This window comes from Cervus canadensis, chromosome X (genome assembly GCF_019320065.1).
Source record: "Cervus canadensis isolate Bull #8, Minnesota chromosome X, ASM1932006v1, whole genome shotgun sequence".
Taxonomy (NCBI): Eukaryota; Metazoa; Chordata; class Mammalia; order Artiodactyla; family Cervidae; genus Cervus; species Cervus canadensis.
In genome coordinates, this window is record NC_057419.1 from 61,933,309 (window position 1) to 61,944,211 (window position 10,903).

Sequence of the window (10,903 nt, forward strand, 5' to 3'; positions counted from 1 at the left end):
TATGTGGCTATAATATTTGTGGAGCTTTTCTCATCCCGCGAAGGTGCCTATGCTTAATAGTTTCTTTTGTTAGCGTACTGTGCTTAGGATGTTTAGAACAATCATGAGCATTTTGTGCAATGAGAGCACACATTTATCAAACAAGCCAGAATGCCAGTTAAAGGGTTTGAATGGAAGCATTTCCTTCATCCCTGACCCCTTCATAGGGTACCAGCATCCAGGAGATTTATTAATTAGCTTTTAAGTTGGTCTTTATTTAGTGAAAGAGGAGCAGGAGAGCTCTCGGCAGGCAACACAAGAATCTGCAGCAGGGCAAATAAGAACAACAGCAGAAAAGGGGGGAGGATATAGGGTAGAGTAGAGGCCGAGGCCAACCTGGATGGTCCCTTATCGTAGACCGCCTTGCCTGTCAGGTATTTTCCTCGTGACCTCCTCATGGATGGGGTCCCGGACGGCCTTGCCTGCCCAGTATTTTCTTCATGAGCTCGTCACGGGCGGGACCTCCCATAACGGCTCCCGACAGGGAACAGGCTTCATAATCTCCCTGGTAACCCTTGTACAACTCATAATTATTTCTCATCAGTATGATGGAACAACAGATACTCTGGTTTCTGGATGTTTCTATTCTTGCCCCTCTACTAGTCTCTCCACTTTTCTTCAAAAAATTCTTTCTTAAAAAGCGACCGTTGAAACCCAATATGACAAACCCCTGCTGAGAAATCTTGAATGGATGTTTATTACCTTAGATGAGAAATATGATTGTCTGTCCCTGGGGGAACAGATAAGTAAAATGGCATGCATACACACTATGTGTTATTCCTGCGGGTCACGTAGACAGAATTAGACTATGCATAGCAGAGTGGATACATCTTAAAAGCATAGATCACAGTTAAAACATTTGAATGTAAAAAAAAAAAAAATTTATCATGCTTCCAGCCACGATGAATTAACAGGAATCTGATTTGCTCTGCCACCTAAACATCTATAAATCAAAAATGTTATAAAGCTTTACATCATGGCACCATGAGCCACACAGGATAAGGGGTCCCCAACATAAGGGAAATTAACAAGGTGATCCCCTGGGTTGTCCAATTCCCCCCAACCCCAACTTCTTGCTTGGATAGAGTTCCCAGGCTGCAGCACAGAAAGACTGAACACAAACAGAGCTCAATGAGTGAAGGAGACAGAGTTGAGAATTCCAAGAGGCCAATGTGACTAGAATATTCTGGGAGTAATGGAGGGGTGAGAGCTGCACAGAGAGGTAGTGCTGGAGAGCTGCAGAGGTCTCCCACCTGGGTGCAGTGTATGACAAAAGTTTGGCAGTGGCGGTAGTTGACTCCCCTTTTCTGGAGTGAGTAGCCGTGTGCATCATGGTGCCATGTACTGAGACTGTGAAGACAGGAGTTTTAAAAACAAGAGAGATGGGGGATGTGAGTGTGTGGGAGGCGTGGCTATCCCAATACCACAGTGAGACAGACTCACTGTGAGGAGCCCTTGAGACACCCACGTGGAGACATCAATGTAATCTTCAATGTCAATTACATCCCCATTTAAAAAACAAAGAAAAGAAAGAAAAAATAAGAATAAAAATAAAGTAAAGCAAGTGTAAAAGTCCACTATGGATTTTGTTTAAAAAAAAAAAAGCACAGTTTCAAAATGAGAAGGGAACAAAGCATTTTCTATTAGCACACAGCGGCTCTTCAAGACTTTCACTTCTAAGGTCTGGTCACGTCGTACAGAAACGTGTTACACAAGAAGGGCTGAGAGACACAAGCAGCTAGCTGACAGGGAAGGTTGCTATGCAACAGCTGAGGAAAGCCATCCAGCCAAGCAGAATTGATGTTGGTCACTGGAGAGTAAAAGCTCTGGTCCTAGCAATAGCTTCCATTCAGACACAGGGGTCCTGGAGAGGTTGATATAAAAACAAATATAAAAGTCCACTATGTTTGTTTGTTTAAAAAAAAAAAAAAAGAGGTGCAATTTGAAATGGGAGCATAGCATTTTCTTCAGTCATTGTGGAGCATGTGCGCCCTTGGGTGGGACACCAGCAAGTTCTCCTTTTGCTTCCCATTTTGCATATTGAGAAACCAGGCTCAGGGATGTCCAGTGACCCAAGTGGGCTCAGACAACTAGGGACAGACTGACCCAGCACTCCGTCCCTGGAACTTGGAAGTCCAGCCGAGAGCTTCTATCCACAAGACCACAGCTGTCCCAGGCCCCAGCCGTGGAAGGAACCAAGCCAAACATTTACTCTGAATCAGGGCTTGCCACGACTCAGACACACAAGTGCCTGATTGTCCTGGCCGCTCCAGCGGGCACCAGGAAGGCCTCAGGGACAGTCCATTTGTGCCACTCACAGCAAAGGGGCCTGACAGTCAGAGCAGGGAGTGGACCCCAAGGAGCAATTCGCACACCTGGATGGACCCACATAGAGCAGGCAAGGGGTGGGCCTGGGGACCCCTACCTGTTCCCCCTGGGATGCAGAGCATGAGCTTAGGTCTCAGAGAACAGAAACCCGGTTTGTCGGGACAGATGTTGACAGGGCAGGGGAGGTGGAGTGGATCTGCTGCTCAAACTGAAGAGGGGAGGGTGCCTCGGTCCCCGGGGCCAGTGCTAATGGAACACGGGTTTTGGAGTCAGGAAGACCCAAGCCCTAATACTGCATTGTCACCTCACTGGCTCTGTGGCCTTGTCGAGTGAGTTCACGGCAATGCGTCTGTCTGTGCCTCAGCTTCCTGATCTGTAAAATGGGGATTCTGACATCCACCTCCCAGGGTTGCTGTGAGAGGAGGATAATGCCCAGCACACACAAGCTGCCCGAAGAGTGGCTGGGGAAGCACATGTTCCCAGTGTGTCTGGGGGCCCTAGAGATGGACAGTGGAGGAGAACGCACAGGGAACTGCTGTCCTCTCGCCATTTCCATTTCTCCTGTTGCACTTACCGACCGGGCTAGAGACCTCTGTATTGGTGACCTAGGGGTCACTCATGCTGGGGAAGCAGGGCTCAGTGTATTCCAGACCACACCGGAGGAGCTTAGAGGCAAGGGGGAGGGCAGGGCTGAGAAGCAGTGTGCAAAAGTGGGGAGACTGAGGGTATATGATGGATGGGTTGGAACCGCAATACAGGGCGTGCGTGCCCGCGTCTCCGGTCGGTGTCGCGGGGGCGGAGGGGTTGACGGTGAGCGGAATCTGGCGGGAGGGAGAAAACGCCCCCAACCCACCCCGCCCACCCACTGGCGGAACCGCATGCGCACAGGGGACCTGGTGGAAAAGGCTTTTGTTGGGAGAGCGGGCCGGCTGGAGGGGTCCGCGCATGCGCAGGCTGCCCAGCCGCGGGGGGTGGGGGGTGCGGGGAGAAAAGGGGCGGGGTGGTGGGAGCTGCTGTGCTGGCAGCAGTAGGCGAGGGCGCGGCTGCGGGGTTCCTGGTGCTGAGGACGGACGCCATTGGAGCCCCAGGGAAGGTAAGGATCCAGCCCCAGACAGGACCGGGAGAGGGCAAGTGGAACCGGGTACGCTGTGCCCTTCCTCCCCACCCCACTCCCGCCCCCGGATGTGAACAAAGCCCAAGCACGCAGAACTTGAATCCCATTAGACCCGTGGCCAACAAAGGAGCCGCCCCCCACCACGGCCACCAGACCCAGGCTCCCCGATTCGAGCCCTGCTTAACACCGGAGCCCACCATCTGAACACCTTTAACTGACGCGTGTGCTCCGTGCTGAGCTGCCTTAGCGCGGAGGCCCCACCCCCACTCCAACCATTCTGAGATCGGTGTAACCCAACTGACCGCTTTGCCCCCTTCCCCGAGTTGCGATCCTGGCCTTTGAGACCTCCAGCGCTTCCAGTTCGAGCCTCACCTAGACCGAGGACCTCCCCCCGCCCCGCCCCCGACTCCATCCATCTTGAGCGCTCCTGTATGAGCCCAGCCTAGACCTGAATCAGCTGAATCCCCTCCACTGCGACTTAGCGGGTCCCTGGGATTCATTTTCCCAGAGCTTCTGGCGGTCCCCGTTGTCTGAGCCTCTTCAAGTCTTCTCCTCCCCAGCATCCTGGCCCCCTGCTCCAGCCATTAAATCGAGGCGCTTTATTTCCCCTCTCTCAACGCATCTCTTATGGGACTCTCTGGACCCAAGCCCGCCAGTCCACCCCTTGTTCCAATCCAGCCGTTGGTCTGGGGAGCCTGTGTGACCTAAACTCCCCTTTCGGTGCAGGGTCTCCTCCGACCTCCTCTGTCCTTCTGCTAGGGTTCTGTCTCGGAGGGAATCTATCCCAGCAGCCCTCACCCCCGCCCCAACCTTACACTGCCTGGGAACCCTGTGACTGCAGCCCTCCACCTCCTGAGAGATCCCGCCTCCTGCTGGATCCCGCCCCCTCCCCCTGAAGAGGCCTCCTCATCCCTCTCAGGCTGAGCTCTCTTCTCCTTGGGACCCCCAGCATGGCAGAGGGAAGCTACCGCAAGGAATCTGAAGGGTACAACGTTGAAGACATGGACGAGGGTAGTGATGAAGTCGGGGAGGAAGACATGGTTGAAGGCAACGACTATGAAGAATTTGGTGCTTTCGGAGGCTACGGCGCCCTCACCAGCTTTGACATCCGCATCCTCAGAGCCTTTGGGAGCTTGGGTCCAGGCTTTCGCATCTTAGCGGTGAGGCCCCTCCTCGGCCACCTGCTAGCCCTGGGGCTTCTCTGTTGTGACGTCAGGGAGGATGGGAGGAGGGGGCCGATGAGGGCTGGGGTTGAATGGGGAAGGACTGCCCAGCTTACCCAAACCTTCCCTCTCCTACTGGGAGAAGCCGGTGTGGGGGGGGGGGGCGGGGGGGCGGGGGGGGGGGCGGGGTGCTGGTCGGAGGCTGGCCAACACAGGGGGAACTATCTGTGTAGAGCTGTCTGCCTTCCCCTCCCCTGCCATGCCCTGCCCTGCCCTCCCCTCCCCTCTCCTCCCCTGCTCTGCCCTGCCCTCCCTTCCCCTCCCTGGTCTTGCAGAATGAGCCCTGGGAACTGGAAAACCCTGTGCTGGCCAGAACTCTGCTGGAGGCATTTCGGATGGATCCAGAAACACTTGCCAATGAGACGGCTGCCCGTGCTGCCAACGTAGCCCGGGCCGCCGCCTCTAACCAAGCTGCTCGGGCCGCTGCCACTGCTGCCCGTGCCACCTACAATCAGGTGGTCACTAACCACCACCCGGTGGCCACACACCAGGCGTCAGGAGGCGATACCCAGCCCTTGACGTCCGCTGCCCAGGCTCCGGCAGCCACCCCTGAGACAAGCGTCGCTTCTCCGCACAGCTCCCAGATGCTAGTCAATAGCGAGATGGCTGCCCCTGGGGCTCCGGCAAGGTCCTCGCAGCCGCAGACATCCTCCCAGGCCCAGGAAGCTGCGGCCGAGGGCCCTAGTACGGCCTGTGCTTTCCCCCAGGCCTCGCGTGCGAGTGAGATGGATGCCACCCGGCCCAAGACAGCCTTCCTGGGTCAGAAGGACGCCTTTGATTTCAGCCAGCCGGCAGGTGTCAGTGGCATGGCCTTCCCACGCCCCAAGAGACCTGCCCCGGCCCAAGAGGCTGCCACAGAGGGCCCCAGTGTTGCCTCCAGGGGCACCCAGGCAGCCTCTACCGGGGAGGGGGCGGCCACCCGGCCCAAGACGACCAAGTCCGGGAAGGCTCTCGCCAAGACCCGCTGGGTGGAGCCTCAGAATGTTGTGGCAGCAGCTGCCGCCAAGGCCAAGATGGCCACGAGCATCCCTGAGCCTGAGAGTGCAGCTGCGACTTCTCAGCAGAGTGCGGAGCCCTGGGCCAGAATGGGAGGCAAGAGGACAAAGAAGGTGAGACCTCCCTGCTGTCTCCCACCCTCCTTGCTCCCCTGCTTTCTCTGCCCTCTCAGCTCTCTGCCTCCTCCCCTCCCTTCCTCTCCCTCTTCTTCCCCCTCCCTCTTCTCTCAGCTGGTACTTGTTTCTCCAAGCCAAGTTTACCAGCATGTTTTTACTCCACGTAGTCCCTACCCTCGGGGCTGGAGGGAGAAGCGGTTGGCTCAGTGCCTGGCACTTAGTAAGCACTGGGCACGTGTCATCCGCGTGTCATCTACAACCCTTATTTCCAAGTACCTGCTCTGGCTAAGATGTGTGCCAGGCGCTTCTGCACAGGGAGCCTGGTCGCCCTGAGTCTTTCCTCTGTCTAATGGTACAGTCCAAGCACCTGGATGACGAATATGAGAGCAGCGAGGAGGAGAGAGAGCCTCCTGCGGTCCCACCGACCTGGAGGGCATCGCAGCCCCTGCTGACGACCGCGCGGCCTCAGATGGCCCCTCGGCCCCCCATGGCCCTGAGGTCCCAGGTACCCTCAAGGCACGTGCTGTGCTTGCCACCCCGCAATGTGACCCTTCTGCAAGAGAGGGTAAGAAGGAAGCCTGCCCTTCCCCCATCTCCCTCCTACCCTCCCTTGCGGGCCAGTTCTTTGAGGTCACCCACGCCTTGATCTCCCCGTGTGCTCTTCCTTCTCCAGGCAAATAAGTTGGTGAAATATCTGATGATTAAAGACTACAAGAAGATCCCCATCAAGCGCTCAGGTGGGCAGCCTCTGCCCCCTCCCTGAACTCTGTCCTTCCCCGCTCCCACCGCCCTGCCCTGTGGGCCCCCCACCAGATGCCCTCTCCCCACCACACACACACAGATCAGGCCTGGCCGATGGCTCCATTGGCACGGTGTGGGGTCCTGAGTGTGCTCCCCTCAGCAGGGCTGACGGAAAGGCTGTAGCTCTGTGGCTGCTGCTCAGCCCTGGTGCTTTGCCCACCCCTCCCCTCCTGCAGACATGCTGAAGGATGTCATCCGAGAGTATGACGAACACTTCCCTGAGATCATTGAACGAGCAACGTACACTCTGGAAAAGGTGGGTGCGGGGCCGGGGGCAGCTCTGTGGAGCAGGAGCAGCAGGGAACCCTTGCCCGCCTCCCCCCATCTGCATCCCCTCAAGGCCCAGGGGCCGGACTGCGTGCTCTGGAGGGAAGCCCTCCCTGGCCTCTGCACCTGGGAGCTTCCTCTGCGAGCCTCCTCTCCTCCTTCCTCCCGCTCGTGCTCTCTGAGCGCCTGCGGTCTCCTGAGGTGACTCCCGTTGTCTCAGCCAGTGTCGGTGCTCCCACAGGGCACTTCCTCCATGGCCTCTCCTTTCCCTCCTCCCCCAGGGCTTGGGGTTCCCCGCCAAGAAAGAGTTCTAACAGGGAATCAAATGATCGCCTGCAGGACCCCCAGCATGGATGTTTGATCTCACATTCTGTTTTCTCCCCACTGTAGAAGTTCGGGATCCACCTGAAGGAAATTGACAAGGAAGAGCACCTGTACATTCTCGTCTGCACACGGGATTCGTCAGCCCGCCTCCTGGGAAAGTGAGAAAGCACAGGAGGCCGGTGGTCTTCCTTGGTGGTGCTTGCCCCCGCCTCTCGAGAAACGGGAAAGTAGGGTTGGGGGGCCTAGCATGGCTCCCACCCTGAGTTAGCAGTGCTGAGCAGCTAAGGGCAGGCAGGGGCAAGTAGCCTGGGGCGAGGCTTTGCGGCTCTCCAGGTTTCAGCCCTGCCCACCCTTCCCCGCCCCTGTCTCCCTAGGAAAGCAAGCTGCTTCTTCTCTCTCTCTCTCTCTCTTTTTTTTTGGAAAGCAAGCTTCTTGATTGCCTCTCTCTGCTAAGGTCCCGGCCAGGGCTTGGCAGAGTGGGCCTCGGGCAGGGGGCAGGGAAAGGGGAGAGTGGGGGGCGGGGGTCTCCAGTGGAGTCATGCTCCAGATGGAGTGGGCAAAGGGCAGGGAAGGCCAGGGTGTGCCTCTGGACTCAGGGTTGCCAATCTTCTGCTCCCCGCCTAACCCCATCCTCGACAGAGCCCTGGGAAGAGGTGTTAGCATCCACATTTGATGGATGAAGGGCCTCAGTCTCAGTCCGAGGAAGGAACTGTCTGGACCAGCAGTAGCAAGCCATACAGAGTGGGAGGAACTGCCCTGTAGCCCAGCAGTGTGGGAGAGGCTAGTTGGGTGAGCCGGCTGTGGTCACCTGGGCAAATGGCTGCTGGACAGGATCCCTCTTTCTACACCTTCAGGACCAAGGACACTCCCAGGCTGAGTCTCCTCTTGGTGATTCTGGGTGTCATCTTCATGAACGGCAACCGCGCCAGCGAGGGTGAGTGGCTGGACAGGCAGCTGGGGGGTTGCCCATCGTCTCACCTCCCTCCGTCTGCTAAACTCTTGTACCTCATCTCTTCTCACAGCTGTCCTCTGGGAGGCACTGCGCAAGATGGGACTGCGCCCCGGGTATGATTGGGGTCTCTTGGCTCCCGCTCCTCAGTGTGTCCTTGGGCACAGGAGGCCCCAGGATTGCAGTGGCCTAGCGGTCTCTGTGGGGTGTGGCATCCTGGACTAGGGAGAGCATCAAGGGTCCACCAAGGTGCATGGGGAAATGGTCCTGAACCTCGAGCCCTCTTCTGCCCCGTGTGCCCTCTCTGTTCCCACACGAGACCTCAGAGACACCATCGAACCTGGGGGCTCCATCCAGCCCCTCCCTGGGGCACTGCTGACAAGTGGCTGCCTGGCCTCTGCTGCCAGCCCAGGTGTCCGTGAGGACGCCTCACAGGCTAGGAGGCCCTCAGTCCTGCTGGGAGCGCTCCTGCCCAACCCAGGCACTGCCACTCTCTCTAGTCATGCGTTCCTTTCCTTGCACTCAGGGTGAGGCACCCATTCCTTGGCGATCTGAGGAAACTCATTACAGAGGACTTTGTGAAGCAGAAGTGAGTATCTTTGCCTCCCACTCAAGCCTTCCTCGTGTGCTGCTCTGGCTGAGGAAGTCATCCCCCGGCCCACGTCTTAACACCAGAGGGATGGGTGTCTGGTGTGAGTGTGGGGTGGGAGGATGCGAAGGTGGGGGGCGAGGGGACAATTCCAGGGAGGCCTGGGGAAAGGGAGCACTTGTGGTCTGTAAACACCGGGTGGGACGGTACAGCCCCCACCTCCTTCAGCACCTGCCCTGTAGGCCGTGTCCTGGCTTTCCATCTCGGGGGCCTGGGACTCAGAGAGTGGAAACCTGATCATGGCCCTGACTGGAATAAGGCCCATCTGGGCCTGGAGCCTGGCCCTGCTGGTTTTCTGGCCCAGGCTCGCCCCATCATCAGTGCTTGGAGATCTCTTGTGCCCTCACAAAGGCCCTGTGTGCATGTTCACCCACCCACCCCCACCCCTGCCGCCCCACAAACACACGTTCACAGATGTTTGGGAGTATGTGTGGAGCCCCCTACTCTTGGTTGACTGTTTCTTCCCATACAGTCGTTTACTAGGATGGATTCTCCCAGGGTTCAGTCGGGTCGCGGACAAGCCCCATGGTGGGTTGTGCTCAGAGTATGGAGCCTGAAGCAATGGCTCCTGCTTACACCAGACCCAACAGGAATCTGGGTTATTGTGACAAGGGGCACAAAACTCATGGCCTTCCTCTGAGCAAGTACCCTACACGTGCCCCCTGCACCTCCCCATGGCTACTGGGCAGGACCAGTGGCCTAGGGGTGTGAGCCCCTGCATTTAGGAGGCAGAAACCCTGGGAGCCAGTGTGGAAGGCGGGGCAGGGGCTGCGGGGCCAGGGCAGGCCTCCTGCAGCAGCTGAGCTGCAGCCTCGGGGCTGGGAAGGGACTACCTGGGAGGCACTGGAGCAGCCAGCCACAGGTGTGCCTGTCTGGGAGCAGAGGTTTGTTGTCCCCTCTCACGCAGGTACCTGGAATACAAGAAGGTCCCCAGTAGCAGCCCACCCGAGTATGAGTTCCTCTGGGGTCTGCGCGCCTGCCATGAGACCAGCAAGATGAGGGTGCTGAGATTCATCGCCCAGGTAGGGCAGAGCCTGTGTTCTGGCTGCACCTTCCCATACCTGGTTTGTGTCTTGGTCCCGGCCTCCTGACGCCCTTTGTCTAGGGAGGGCGCCAAGGCCCAGCAAGGTTCCCAAGTCACTGATACCAGTTCACAGACTGTAGGGAGTGGACGGGGTGAAATCCCAGGTCTGGCATGGAATGACGGGAGCCCAATTTCAGTCGTGTGGGTCTTTAACATGGTTTCACAAAGGGCTTAAGTGAGTGAAAGGCGGGAAGTGGGTGCTGAGCGAGGTGGGGGTAAGTGTTCACACGGTTGCTGTGCTTCCATCGCAGTATCAGAACCGAGACCCCCGGGAATGGAGGGCTCATTTCTTGGAGGCTGTGGATGATGCTTTCAAGACGATGGATGTGGACATGGCTGAGGAGCATGCCAGGGCCCAGATGAGGGCCCAGATGAACATCGGGGAGGAAGCTCTGATTGGACGGTGGAGCTGGGATGATATCCAGGTGGAGCTCCTGACCTGGGATGAGGACGGAGATTTTGGCGACGCCTGGTCCAGGATCCCCTTTGCTTTCTGGGCCAGATACCATCAGTACATTCTGAATAGCAACCGTGCCAACAGGAGAGGTACCTGGAGGGCTGGTGTCAGCAGTGGCACCAATGGCGCGGCCAGCGCCAGCATGCTTGATGGCCCCAGCACCAGCTCCACCATCCGGACCAGAAACGCCGCCAGAACCAGTGCCAGCTTCTTCTCCTGGATTCAGTAAGATTGGAGGTCATTACACGGGACTCTGGAGGCTGGGGTGGGGACGGGCTGGGAGGTGTCAGGGGTAGGCCTGGGGTGTCCTGAGGGAACGAGGAGAGCCTGACAAGACCCTCAGTCTGTCCTTGCTGTCCCTCACGTGCATTGACACCTCTACTCCGGCTTTTGTGTCTCCTGGTTCCAGGCAGCCCTGAAGAGCTGCGGCAGTCCCCCGCCGAGCCAGAGTGCCTCCGCTGCCCGGTCCCTGACAGAGCACTCTAGGCCCGCTTCTCCCTGTCCGTGGAAGATGGCATGCAAGATGACGCACTCTATGCCCTTCCTGCTTTCATTG

The 10,903-nt window shown here is 57.7% G+C and overlaps 1 protein-coding gene and 1 non-coding gene across 3 annotated transcripts; both read left to right on the plus strand.

Moving 5' to 3' along the window:
• Positions 1–3,306: 3,306 nt before the first annotated feature.
• Positions 3,307–10,902, plus strand: LOC122434429 (melanoma-associated antigen D4-like). 2 transcript variants are annotated; one of them, XM_043457780.1, is made up of 13 exons: positions 3,307–3,460; positions 4,431–4,641; positions 4,980–5,813; positions 6,175–6,381; positions 6,490–6,553; positions 6,794–6,873; positions 7,275–7,366; positions 8,063–8,142; positions 8,231–8,273; positions 8,684–8,746; positions 9,714–9,828; positions 10,142–10,572; positions 10,757–10,902. In XM_043457780.1, exons 2-13 carry the CDS (start codon positions 4,432–4,434, stop codon positions 10,764–10,766), a joined length of 2,229 nt encoding a protein of 742 aa, XP_043313715.1. In that variant the 5' UTR covers positions 3,307–3,460; position 4,431; the 3' UTR covers positions 10,767–10,902. The 2 variants fall into 2 exon arrangements, with proteins under 2 accessions (XP_043313715.1, XP_043313717.1); XM_043457782.1 differs by having other exon boundaries at positions 3,347–3,460; positions 4,401–4,641.
• Positions 9,337–9,463, plus strand: LOC122436217. Its single transcript, XR_006267972.1, has one exon. It is a non-coding gene; the product is annotated as a small nucleolar RNA SNORA11 (small nucleolar RNA).
• Position 10,903: the final 1 nt, after the last annotated feature.

Bases quoted from the DNA above. Each gene is read 5' to 3' on its own strand.
- LOC122434429 (XM_043457780.1), top strand. From the start codon at position 4,432: ATGGCAGAGGGAAGCTACCGCAAGGAATCTGAAGGGTACAACGTTGAA. The intron at 5,814-6,174 runs GTGAGACCTCCC...CTAATGGTACAG, and splicing joins GAGGCAAGAGGACAAAGAAG to TCCAAGCACCTGGATGACGA. The intron at 6,382-6,489 runs GTAAGAAGGAAG...TTCCTTCTCCAG, and splicing joins TGACCCTTCTGCAAGAGAGG to GCAAATAAGTTGGTGAAATA.